We start from the raw sequence: 12,919 nt of genomic DNA, 5'->3' as shown, positions 1-12,919 counted from the left end.
ATTTCTACAAGCACAGGTAGTCCAGATCCAGACATATATTTATTATTGTTTATGTTCATTATGTAGACGCAACACAAATATTGAGGTAAAAGTCATGTGCTGTTATAAGTGGTTATATTATTAGTTATTTGTAATAAGCACCAACCCCAAGCACACAAAAACAAGCAAACAAAGCACCAAAACCCCTTTTTCAAATTGTGTACAAGAACTTATAGGGGCTCCAAAACCATTTGTTAGCGAACCTGGACACAAATTGAGTCATGCTTTGACACCTTGCACAGGAGAACATTTGCACAAAGAACATCTGTGCATTTTTGCTATGTGCTTTTGCATTTGATTTTGCGGATTGTCGTAAGAACTGCCAGCAAGTTGACTTTGTCCCCAAACTCTTTCTCTCTGTGCTCCATGAGGATGCCCTGTGAAACAACACAACAACGATGAGAGACCAAAAGATGAAGTGGCGGTTACAGGCAGTCACAAATCTCACCTGGTCTCTCGGCCCAATGACAAACACTCCTCCCAGGATCAGGCCTTCCCCCCTTAGGTTCCCCCTGTATCCTCTGCGATAGGCCCGCCAAAGATTCCTCCACACTCCGATGCGCAGGAGCACGGAGAGGGACATCCAGCGCTGGACAGGGCCGTAAAAATTCCTCTACAAAAACAAAAGGTGTCTATTTGAATTGTAAATGTGTGACACGGGGTCCTAAACTCTCCCGCTGTGTTAACAGACCTGCTGGTCTACATAGACATTTCCATTGAAGTATTTTTTGAAAGTGTCTAGTTCTTTCCCAATGTTTTCTTTAACGACAGCAAACAGAGGAACCTCCAGGTCCTGCAGCATGGGCCCGAGAGAAGACAAGTCTGCAGCTTCCTTTGTTTGGACATAAACAGAAGTGATCAGCCAGCCATGTGTCATCCAAAATTACGCGAAAGGGCTACAGACCTACCTCTTTGCAAAAAAGTGAGCCAGGTCTGCGCACCACCATGACCACGGCTCCAGTGTTCTCCCACAGAGCTTTGGCCTTGTAGCGCTCATGCACTGAAACATACACAAGAAAATACACTTCTATAAATATACAAGCATGTACAGTAAATGGTAAAATGGTAAATGGACTTAACTTATATAGTGATTTTCTACCTTTATCAGTTCACATGCCGTCCAAAAGAAAGTTGAAATATGAACATTTAGGGAGGAAACAAACGCAGGGATATTGCGTAACTCTACTCCTTACGTTAAGCTGCACTTGTTAATTGTTGGAATGTATTGAGCTTATGGCTGGGATTAAAGTTACATACCCCAGTCTTTCACATGCATGGTTCACACACTGTCTGTTGGATCTTAAAGATACATCAAACTAGGAAATGAATGGTATGTCACCAGAATTTGAAGTTATTTGTTTTGTGTTCAGGCACCTCCTCCTGTGGTCTTGAGCTCGGTGTCCTCCAGTACCCTGAGATCGGCCCATTCTGGTTTGGTCTGAAACCAGTCTGTGATGGAGCTGATCAGTTCTGCCACATACAGGGCCAGTGCCTTCAGGACGGCGCTCACTGTCCACATCGCTGCCTGGTTTGCTGTGAAACAGTCATTTACTATATTCAACTACATAATTGTGACTTTTCACACAAACGGCTGCATCACAGGTCAGTGATGAATTATTATTGCTTTGACATAAAATCAAGTGACTCCCAACAATTATTTCTAACAATTAAAGTACATAAGAGAGTAGAGAAAGTGGGTACTCACCAGGCTGTGACTTGTAGCTAATGCCAGAAGAATCTGATGTGTTTTAAGCAGCCTCTTAAGCCCCCACAGCTCAGATCAGCCCAATCACACTGAAAGCCTTTCTCATGTGTGTTACATGACAGAAATCCGTGGGGAAAGCCTCAAACAAGGCTCACGTTGAACTGGAGACCTGGTTCCACTTCAGGTCAGTGCACAGGAGACACTACTCTGCTTATGTTGTTTAGTGTAACTTCATTAACGCTCATCTTCACCTTTGGGTAGTTAAATCATGTGATTTGTGAAGTTTGGACCACTCACAATATTGTTTTTATTTCCAGGTATGGAATAGCATCCCTGAGGAGGTGGCACGACGACACTGCCCCCTGGACGCGGTCGGGGACATCACACATTTGTTTCATCTTTCACTGTGGCCTGTTATTTTTTTAATTCTCTTTTAACCCTACTAATGATTTTTATTTTTTTTATTTTATCATGAATACCACAAATAGTCTAAACTACTGCAGGAGGAGATTGTTGTCACACAGTGGCATTGCATTCTGAAATTTTTTTTCTGAGAGTCCTTGATCGGCCTGCTATGGATTCTGATTACCTTGATCTGTTGCCTATTTACGATATGAGCGGTCATGTTGCATCGCTGCCCTTGATAACTTCATTGTTTTATTTGTGCAAACCAGCACATTGTCACGTTTGTCTGGAATACACTTTCTGCAGCATTCGTCAAATTGTGGCTGCATGTACCCAGATAATTTGAGATAATGAGATAATCACATGTCCTGATCCAGGGTCAGTCAACACGCCCTGTTTATTATTCTGGAATTTGACACGTCGTGATGAGATTGCTGCCTGTTCTTTGACGATTTAAAATGTCATGTTTCTCATGGTAGAAATAATATTTGTGAACTCGAAGAGGCGTCGATTATGGCTTGAAAATATTTATAAAACAGAAATTTATTGCTTTACGTCCAGAGTGCCAACAAAAGAGGGCTTTGTATTTGACCCATTTATAGCTCTATATTTAGTTCACATAAATCACGAAAACATCCTGGGAGCATGGCATGTTTACAAGCAGCAACAGATATCAGCGTATAAAAAGCAATAAAGGTGTATGGCCTGCCAGAGGTGCGCAGAGGTCACCGATGCTCTGACCTCTCAGACAGACAAATGTTCTGAGGACCTCGACTCTGCTCATACAAAATGGGGACAGAGTGACTCCTCATTTTAAGACTTCATTTCTTGCACACAACCAGTCCGTGTATGTGTGCTCAAAGCGCCTCTCTGCCGCCGGCATTTCATCGCACAAACAAACTATTACAACCCAACAATAATTTCCTCTCTGTGTTTCTGTTTTTGGGGGAGTGTGTGGCACCCGGAGCCAATCACAGTGCAGCTTCTGCGCCCCACCTCCTGCCCACTCCGGCTCGCTTCTCCCATTGGCCGGGCTGAGCAACACCTATTGGACACTGCTGGCCGCCAAAGCAAATGAGGGAGACTGTTCGGGCCAAGCTGCGGAGGTAAACATCACCAATTTGAGCCTGAGTGGAGATAGAGACACTTCAATGTATATACTTTTTAAATGGGAAAGGGGGAGAGGAATCTTATTTGTATAAATAAAGCCAAGATTCCAAAACTTCAAGACATGATAACTTTTAAAACTGCTCAATTAATGTACAAAGCTAAAAATAAGCAACTACCTCTAAAAATTCAGCAGTTGATTTTTGAAAGAGAAGGAAAATATAATTTAAGGGGCTTGGATCACTTTAAAATTGCCCATGCCCGGACATCCAGAAAAAGTTTCTGTGTGTCCGTTTGTGGTCCTAAAATATGGAATAAATTACACGTAGACCTTAAACAATGTCCAAATATCAGACAGTTTAAACATCAATACAAAGAATGGATATTCTCTAAGTATGTATCGGACTGAGCTCACAACTGCCATAATCAAGGCTGATTGTATTTTGAGTTCGTATGAGTTTGTGTTTTTATGTTTTGTTTATGGTCCGAATAAAGATTATTCATTCATTCATTCATTCATTCATTCATAAATATTTGCACTTGGCGTACAAAGTTACTATTTTAAAGCAAATTAATTTTAGTCATCATCCTAGAGGTCTGTAGTTTTTGAAACGATTGTTGATTTTAGGATCTCTTTTAACTTTCTATCTTTATGATGAGATTCTCTTTTAGTTTCCCTGCCAAAATGTCATGTGGTGCGACACCTGAAAATTGCTTTCATTTATTGGAAAAAATAACTATCAGTAGAAATATAACTGAATAATATCAAAACCTCAGTGAAACCATGATACTAAATAACTTTCTCTGCTGTTGATATTTTGTTATATTTGTATCAGTTAAATCAGGCCATTTTAATTGCCTGTACTACATTAACAGTCGCACAGCAGGACACTTTCAAGGCAATGTCCAAAAAAAACAAACCTTTAAATAAATGTGTCTGTGTGTAGTAGAGCATTATTAAACATTAACCCTGTTACATGCAAACTGCTCGCTTCTTAAGTAGGAGTAGTAAGGGCAGATATCAGTGCCCTCAATAGGCCATAAATAGCAGCTGTTTTTTAATACACAGGTGATGTAACACATTTAAATACATGTGTATACACTGAAGTAAATCTGTTCGGCACACCGCAGCACAGGGGCCTCTTTGTCTCCGTCGCTGCTCGCTGTACGCACCAAGCAACTCTTAAATATTTATTGGCTATAAAAAAAATAATCACTAATCAATCTCCGTACATGATTGATGTTTTCCCCGTAGGAGTCTGTTGCGGCGATAAGAGGCGATCAGGGAAACCGCAGGCCGGATCCACCTCTGGCCGCCTCCGGGCCCGTCTGGATAGAACTGGTTGGTGACCAGCGCAGGGCCGCGGAGGTGAACCGCGTGGCCTTGAACTTGGAAACGCAAACAGGTGCTCCACTCCTCTGAGACGGCTGTGGTTATCTCAGCCTGTTCGGGCGAGTTTACCTCACAGAGCCTGCTTTAAGCCAACTCTACCCACTGCCTCAGAGGGAGGAGTCGGCGCAGTACATGGCATACATTTTACTGTTGGCCTTGCAGAGTGAAATACAGAGAGACGGTGTCTATCAGTTTAGTTTAATATTCTTAAAAAACAAAGGTCATCAGGCTTTTATCATGTTTTCTGCACCAAGGGCCCCTGGCTCTGTAGAGCAAAGGTCAACCTTCAGCGTTATCTCTACTCTAGTGTAAAAGGTGCCTTATACTAAACAGAGTAAACCAGTGTGTTATTGTTTTGATGTCTCTTTCTTGTCTGTGTCCTATTACAGTCCAGTGGGACACGCTTTTTGATCTGACCCTTCACTCTGAGGTGAAACCACACTGACCAGGGTTTGTTCTGTGCCGTTCCTGGCAGGCCGTTCGTGTCTTCACTTGCTTGATCTAGTTCATGTTTGGAAATGGGGTCGATCTCTGACCTTTCTGGCACAATCAGGTTGCAGTTCAGTGCGTTCGACGGGGTCTAGGACTTTTGCACAGCCATTACTTGCAGATTTTAAGTATTACAGTTAAGTTAAGTTAGATTTCCTCACCACTTCATGAGGCACAGGCAGCATTAGAGCCGTACGACAGCGAGGGGAGACGGCATCCCTCTCTACAAAACACAGACACGTGTTTACCGCTGCTCTGTGTCGGGCCTTTTGTCTCCTGATGGACGCTCGTGTGCGTGCGTGTGCGTGTGCGTGTGTGTGCGTGTGCGTGCGTGCGTGCGTGTGTGCGTGTGCGTGTGTGAGAGAGAGAGAGAGGTTCTCCTGCGCACAATATCAGAGGTGCATCTCCATTATTGGATCCTCTATCGGGCAAATGGAGGTGCAGCTTTACTGATGAGAACAAGTGCCTCGGGGCTTCTGCAATAATGGAGCCTAATGTTGTTTCTATACAAGTTTAAAAGTACACACTGAAGAAGTATTTAGTCATTTTTTAAGAGAAAAGTTGAATAAGGAGAGTGTGAATACTTAAACATTTAGTTAATACATAATTAAAAAAAAAAAGTTAAAGGAGTTACCATTCATTTTCCCATGAATTGGAAAAAAAAAACATTTAATCAGCTTTAAATAAATTGTATTATTGATATTTATCTGAAAGATTGTAAAATGAGAAACGAGAGAGATTTAAAAAGTCAACAATCAAGTTCCCCACCTTTCCTCCTGATTAGACCTAAAAGCCCCTCTTAGTTTGTAAGAGAGAGACATTTCAAAAGTAAATGGTCAAGCTCCCTCCTGATTGGTCCTTACAGACCGGGTCACAGGAAAGCTCATCTCATTGTTCAAAGTGATGGCATCGGGGTCATCTGATTAGCTGCTGACATCAGCAAATGGAGGGGTTGATCAAACACAGTCTATTACATTTGTAAAACTTAGACTATCACAGTTTTTAAATGTACATTTTGTTGAAAGATGTAAGGAAAAAAAATTCTTCTGGAGCCAGAGCAGATTTTGAAGTGGGCAGGAACTGTTGACTTTTGGTCAAACATCCAGAGTTACCTAGTAAAATGTAGCACAAGTTGTGCTTGCTGTAATTAAACAATCTGTAAAAAACAGCTCAGGGGAGAGATCAAAGTCCACACCAAAAACAAAATGGCTTGTTTACATGTATTTTATTAAAAGTTATTTAGACAGAGAGTGTAGCTGGTGTTAGGACTCTGAGCTCATGATGTAAACAGCAGTTGCATCACTTTGTCCGTACTATCTTTTGTGTGTCCATAGGTTGTCCAGGCCGCGTCCCATCAGCTCGTCCAGGGGGTGGACAGCCCCGTATTAAATATGTCCCCACTTTACCCGAGGAGAAGAAACATTCCAGAGGGCAGATATGAAAACGGCATTCGCTGCATAAAGGGAGCTTTCTTCAGACTATACCACAAAGGGTTAAGTGAGCTTTCCAGAACGCACAGTCCTCCCCTTGCAACACTCCCCCCTCTCAATGGTCTGTCCCGGGACCACATGACGCCCCTGTGTGTGTGTAGTGTGAGGGCCATATATATTGAGCCATGTGGACACAGACGTGGAGTTTTGGACACTTTGTGTAGCCTCCTTCCTCCTCTGCTTTTTCCCGGGAACATCAGGACTATAAGCTCTCCCTCGGAGACACTCTTATTTCCCCCGAGACTCGACCCAAATACCAGCCCCAAACATGAGCGACCTGCTGGACGACGGCTCCTTCATGTTCACGTCTGAGTCCGTGGGAGAGGGACACCCAGGTGAGGAGAAGAGCGTTCACATGGGGTCTGCAGTGACAAAAACGGATTTGTCTACTTTTCACTGCACATTTATTTCAACACAATGAGCAAAAGCTGCACCCTTAGATATGAATAATATGTATGTTTATATAGCACTATTCATATGAAACTCAACAAGCAAAATGAAATGCAATGAACAAGACATAGTAGGAATGTCAATATTTATGTGTAGAGCAAGAAGGACGTGTTAAAAAGTACACACAATTGCACTTCAAAGGCAGAAAAACAAAAGATCATTAGAGTAGAAACCGAACAGAAGTGCAGATAAAAGAGGAATTAAACAAGTTCTAATTCAAGTTTTGAAATATGACAACTATTTAAAATGAATAAAACCAGCTGGTTAAAACCTTCAAAAACCTATGAAAAGTCTAAACTACCAAACCTTTCTACATTTACTGTTGTGCTGAATGATCTCCCACTTTCTCTGTGTGTGTGTGTTTTTTTTAATCCCAAAAGGCCAATAGAGGGAACTGAATGGAATCCTTGCCATTATTGTCTATTTCCGTATGGCAAGCATCCCATTCACAGCAGCATGTGTCGGCCACCCCCACTCATTGACAACAGCTGTACGGAAGAGTGTAAAGTTGCACGCGACGTAAATCAACATCGCACCAGCATTTCGACACGTGCTTAATTGTGTTGTAATGCACGTACGTGTCTGTAAGACTCTAAAAGCATTTACCCTTTGACCTGGGGTAGTTGGTTTCAATTAGTACCTGGTTGAAAGGTTATCACTTTCATTCAAGCTGGTGCTTTCTGTGAATAGATCATTATCAAGCATAAGATGGAGGTCTTCAGAGTGTGTAAAAAGAGTTTTCAGGCACATGAGGCGACACTTGAAAGAATGAGTCGTTTATGATCAGGAACGCCCAAAAAAAATCGTAGGTAAACCTTTAGTACTTTCATTATGATAGGATTGAGTTTGTACTATTTGTATCTGCGACACGGCATGACCCGTCACTCTGTCTACGCGGTGAGATTAAAAAGGCAGTTGTACTCTGCCCCCCTGGCTCACCTGTTGCATATTGTGATACACACAATTGTGTAACAATGTCCCGGGATTAATCGATAATCAGGAGATGCAGTAGGAAAGGTGAGGAATGTGGTCTTAGAGTCTGATATGAACCTCTCCGCTGTGTAAAGCAGGGGAGGAAGAGGTAAATGAAGTAGGGATGGCAATTTGAAAATGGTAAATGCTCTCCATCCTGGCCTTTTTGGTGTTTTCAGATCTGATTTTTGGGGCCACATATTTATTTAAGCGTAAAACTGGACGTACAGGGGTCGGAAATAAGCACTTTTCCGATTGGTTTGGCTTTGTCAGACACAAGTGTTTCTGACCTCACGCCAAAGCCAGTATTCGAAAAAGGGGCCTAAAGAAAAGCTGGATAAGCAGAAGACTAAAAGCGTAAATCACTGTAACTCAAACATAAAGACTTTAAGACCAGCGGTGACCTTTACTGACCATTGTCCGTGTGTGTTTCCAGACAAAATCTGCGACCAGATCAGCGACGCAGTCCTGGATGCTCACCTGAAGCAGGACCCAGATGCCAAAGTGGCCTGCGGTGAGTCAACAGCACAACACACTGCTTTTTTTTTAATCTATCAGATGGAGACAGAGGAAACAGCTGGCAAAAAAGTGGATGTTGACATAAAAATTCACATCAGACGTGAATGTAATTGTACAAATCTACAAATGGCTGAATCGCAGATAGTAAAGTCCCTCATTGATCCAGTGAGCATAAAAGTGAATGTCTAGATGAGCTGTTGCAATGTAAATTGTTTTGTTTTGGCAGAGACGGTGTGCAAGACCGGCATGGTGCTGCTGTGCGGGGAGATCACATCACGGGCCGTCGTGGACTATCAGAAAGTTGTGAGGGACACCATCAAACATATTGGTTATGACAACTCGGACAAAGGTATTACAAGTGTATCCCACATCCCGCAAACCCCAACGCAGCGAAGAATGTGTCCTTTTAATCAAATGTAGAGCTGTGGGTGAAGTATGACGTTGCGCGCAGGTTTCGACTACAAGACGTGTAACGTGCTGGTGGCTCTGGAGCAGCAGAGTCCAGACATCGCTCAGGGCGTCCACATCGACCGAACGGAGGAGGACATCGGGGCAGGAGACCAGGTAACTTGGGCAGGTGACAGGAAGGGCAAGACCTCGCCTCATCCGTGTGCAGCTGCTTCACTGTAGCGTGGACAGGTCCCTCTAGTTAAAGGGAATGGAACTGCAGACTGTTTTAGGTAGAAGCATGATGGTAGAGCTTGACATGTGACCACCGCTGTCATGTTAGAATCTACATCACTTGTGACCTGATGTTTTGGTACTAAATGCTTTTATTTCACGCAGGGTCTGATGTTTGGATATGCCACAGATGAGACCGAGGAGTGCATGCCCCTCACCATCGTCCTGGCTCACAAACTCAATGAGAAGATGGCCGAGCTCCGACGACAGGGGATCATCACATGGCTGCGGCCCGACTCCAAAACACAGGTCGGGAGGATGGATCACAGTGTATTGCATTCACAAACCCCTGTCTTCTCCAAACACTCATGTTTAACACTGTAACGTGTCCAGGTGACAGTGCACTATGAGCAGAAGGATGGAGCTGTGATACCCAAACGAGTCCACACCATCGTGATCTCAGTGCAGCACGACGACGACATCTCCCTGGAGGAGCAGAAGAGGGTGCTGAAGGAGAAGGTACAAATACTGACGGTCACAACACCTACTGAGGAGGGCAGGTGGAATACACTTGCTTTATGGCGTTCTTCTTATGTTGAACTCAGATATTCTGTTCAACACTGCATGCATTAGTAATATGTTGTTCTTGAATGGAAAACGTGCTGTTGAAGTTGACATGTGGTGAGTTTTGTGATTTCTGACGTCTTGTCTCCGTCAGGTCATTAAAGCTGTGGTACCGGCTAAATATCTGGATGACAAGACAGTGTACCACCTGCAGCCCAGCGGTCGCTTTGTGATTGGAGGACCTCAGGTGAGCGCCTGACTGTTCAATGTTGTGGTACATTTCATATAGTCTTACATTACTGTATGTGGCTTCAGGGAGACGCTGGAGTGACAGGCAGAAAGATCATCGTGGACACATACGGAGGCTGGGGCGCTCACGGAGGAGGAGCTTTCTCTGGGAAAGACTTCTCTAAGGTGGACCGCTCTGCAGCCTACGCTGCTCGATGGGTGGCCAAGTCTTTGGTCAAAGCCGGCCTGTGCCGGAGAGTCCTGGTGCAGGTATGAGACACTTGTGTTTTACCTCCCAACATCGTTAACTAACCCCCTGTTCTGTAACTACAGGTGTCTTACGCCATCGGAGTGGCACACCCTCTGTCCATCTCTATCTTCACATACGGGTCGTCCAAGAAATCAGAGGCTGAACTTCTGCACATCGTCAACAACAACTTTGACCTGAGGCCCGGAGTCATCGTCCGGTACACACTCTTTACACTCCCGCCTCACCAGCATTACATCTCAATCAAAGACTAAACAACAGCATACACTTTGAACAACACTTGTCCTCCGGATCTATCAAATGACCTGTCGGAATATTTTAGCCATTTGTATTTCTTTTTCATCTGACCATAGTACATTTATGTGTGCCGCCTTCTGATTATTTATCTGATCTTCATCTGATTATTATGCGAGTCTGGTATTAAAATACTAATGAATGGTTACTGACCATAGTTGCATGGGCCTGTCATGTAGACGTCACTTATCCACTAGAAGGCTCCAAATACATTCTGTTGGTTAATTGAATCTAGTAACTACGTCATCAGAAATGTCCTATTACAGGTGCTCGTCATATAATTAGATTATCATGAAAAAGTGTGTTTACTTACTTCAACTTCAACTGTGAAAGTAATATATGATATTGACTCATTACATGCAAAGTGAGATATGTAGCCTTTAGTTGTTATCATTTAGATTATTATGGATCACAGCTTTAAAAAATGTAAAATCTGAGAAAATTGGAATATTTTGAAAATGGACTATAAGCCATAATCATCCAAATTATAACAAACAAAGGCTTGACATTTGTCACTTTGCATGTAATGAGTCTATATCATTTATTACCTTCACATTTTAAATTGAATAACAGAAGTAAATGCACTTTTTCATGAGATTTTAGTTATATGACGAGCACCTGTATAATGAGTGAGTAGCAGCACATGATTGTAACTGATGTTTTCAGGGAGCTGAACCTGAAGAGGCCCATCTACCAGAAGACAGCGGCGTACGGTCACTTCGGTCGGCCGGAGTTCAGCTGGGAGGTGCCAAAGAAGCTGGTGTTCTAATGCTGCTGTCTGTTAGTGAGGGACTGGACATGTGAAATAAGGAAATGTTCATGAGAAAGTGGCAGTAGACATTGGACATATTACAGATATCACAGATTTACACATATTTTCAAATGGTGCTAAATCCCAAACATGACAAATGTCTTACTGTTTCCACCTAAAGTCTTAATGTTTTACTGTGACAGTGGGACAGAAGGAGCCTGTATTTTTACACTGAGACAGAGGCTCTGGTTACGCTCAACATGTAACCTGGTCAGCTACGTCCGCACATCTATAAGGGCTGTTGTGACAAGTGCCTTTTTACCATTTGACTGTTTCCTACACACTGATGGGACCTATATTATGAATGTTTGATTGCAATTTAATTATTGTTGGTTGTAGATGCTCTACATTTTAAAGCTTTTTGAAGTGTTTCAGATTTAGAACTGGAGTCATATTTATATCAAACTATTTTTTCACACCATGGGCCTTTGCCTCTGATTTATCTGCTTTATCATGGAGTTATTGTTGCCAAAAGATTTGCGTGTGTGCATTAAGTTTTGTGTCTGTGTGCGTGTAAAATACTGCCCTCTCTTGGTGAGTTTGTGCCATGGAAGTGCTGCATGTGTAATAAGAGCTTTGTGACCGCTTCACTTCATCTTTTTCAACATAATCATTAGACACATGTGTGAATCTTGTTACACATGCACATGCTTTTCATGACAGATAAATCAATTTGCTTGTTCAAATCTTTTTGCAACAATGACGGCTTCATACATCTGTTTGTATCAAATGCTATAGTTATCATGTTTCCTGCTGTATCGGTCCAAAGAAAAGCTTTAGTCTTAAAACCTTGTCCTTCTCTTCTGGGTTAAAGAAGAGTCTATAGAGGGAGGAGTAGATGACTGGGGCGGTCAGGACACTTGAGGATACAAACCCTGAGTTACTCTATAACCAACTGTTGTGTCAGAGTGGTCACTGTAACATTTGGACTTCAGTGTCACTGTCTGGAAGTGGCCTGTGTAAATAATTGTTAACAATAAAAAAGGTAAGATTAGTGACTTTAAGATGAATGTTTGTGCTTCACTATTTTCCACCAACTCATTGCCATTTCATGTCATATAAAGCAGTGTTTCCCAACCAGCGGTATGGGGACCCCTGTGTGCACACAAGCACTTTTGTCATCTTTATTTCAAAGATGACAAAAGAAGATGAAACCATATTTTCTGATTCATAGAAAAAATATATATATTGCAATTAATTTAACACCGCAGATGTCTTGATTATCCTTAGCTAAGTTTTGTTATTCCACTCCTATTCGGCAGCATTTTCCAGGTTGTAGCGAGTACACATTAGCGATGGGCTGAACGAGCTAAACATCTACTGACACTGTTCCAGCACTTTGGGTCAATTTGTATCATGAGTTATACGCCAAAATGAGCAGCGGGGGGCGCCAGTTCAACAGTGTTGTTATTTTGATACATCGCTGCTATAGTACTTTGCATATTCATTAGTTTCAATTCCCATAATCCTGTGCGCAGCTCAAGGTCGTAGATTTGGTGTTACTATTGGTGGGGACCCTGCATGTCTTTTTTAAACCACCAGATGCCAGAGCTTGATTGTCAGG

At 42.6% G+C, this 12,919-nt stretch overlaps 2 protein-coding genes across 3 annotated transcripts; one reads left to right on the top strand and one right to left on the bottom strand.

Moving 5' to 3' along the window:
- Positions 1-258: 258 nt before the first annotated feature.
- Positions 259-1,694, bottom strand: LOC306965946 (peroxiredoxin-like 2A). The gene is made up of 5 exons (XM_079560558.1): positions 1,414-1,694; positions 948-1,039; positions 731-871; positions 488-652; positions 259-416 (listed from the first exon to the last, which is right to left on the bottom strand). The coding sequence occupies exons 1-5, from the start codon at positions 1,556-1,558 to the stop codon at positions 318-320; spliced, it is 642 nt and encodes a 213-aa protein (XP_079416684.1). The 5' UTR covers positions 1,559-1,694; the 3' UTR covers positions 259-317.
- A 1,111-nt stretch (positions 1,695-2,805) lies between these two features.
- mat1a (methionine adenosyltransferase 1A) lies at positions 2,806-11,412 on the top strand. 2 transcript variants are annotated; one of them, XM_079559676.1, is made up of 12 exons: positions 2,806-3,255; positions 4,512-4,662; positions 6,473-6,963; positions 8,487-8,564; positions 8,796-8,918; positions 9,021-9,133; positions 9,356-9,499; positions 9,584-9,709; positions 9,909-10,001; positions 10,070-10,252; positions 10,316-10,449; positions 11,211-11,412. In XM_079559676.1, the coding sequence occupies exons 3-12, from the start codon at positions 6,897-6,899 to the stop codon at positions 11,311-11,313; spliced, it is 1,164 nt and encodes a 387-aa protein (XP_079415802.1). In that variant the 5' UTR covers positions 2,806-3,255; positions 4,512-4,662; positions 6,473-6,896; the 3' UTR covers positions 11,314-11,412. The 2 variants fall into 2 exon arrangements, with proteins under 2 accessions (XP_079415802.1, XP_079415803.1); XM_079559677.1 differs by lacking the exon at positions 4,512-4,662.
- Positions 11,413-12,919: the final 1,507 nt, after the last annotated feature.

Source organism: Gobius niger (assembly GCF_951799975.1).
Source record: "Gobius niger genome assembly, chromosome: 7".
Taxonomy (NCBI): Eukaryota; Metazoa; Chordata; class Actinopteri; order Gobiiformes; family Gobiidae; genus Gobius; species Gobius niger.
The sequence above is the reverse complement of the archived record's forward strand: the minus strand, read 5'-3'. Positions and strand labels throughout refer to the sequence as shown.

What these genes read in the sequence shown, in the direction of transcription:
- LOC306965946 (XM_079560558.1), bottom strand. Translation starts at nt 1,558, where the DNA reads ATGTGGACAGTGAGCGCCGTCCTGAAGGCACTGGCCCTGTATGTGGCA. An exon ending in GCTCAAGACCACAGGAGGAG is followed by an intron (nt 1,040 to 1,413) that starts GTGCCTGAACAC and finishes TGTATGTTTCAG; the next exon opens with TGCATGAGCGCTACAAGGCC. An exon ending in GCTCACTTTTTTGCAAAGAG is followed by an intron (nt 872 to 947) that starts GTAGGTCTGTAG and finishes GTCCAAACAAAG; the next exon opens with GAAGCTGCAGACTTGTCTTC.
- mat1a (XM_079559677.1), top strand. Translation starts at nt 6,897, where the DNA reads ATGAGCGACCTGCTGGACGACGGCTCCTTCATGTTCACGTCTGAGTCC. An exon ending in GGCCCGACTCCAAAACACAG is followed by an intron (nt 9,500 to 9,583) that starts GTCGGGAGGATG and finishes TAACGTGTCCAG; the next exon opens with GTGACAGTGCACTATGAGCA. An exon ending in AGGCCCGGAGTCATCGTCCG is followed by an intron (nt 10,450 to 11,210) that starts GTACACACTCTT and finishes TGATGTTTTCAG; the next exon opens with GGAGCTGAACCTGAAGAGGC.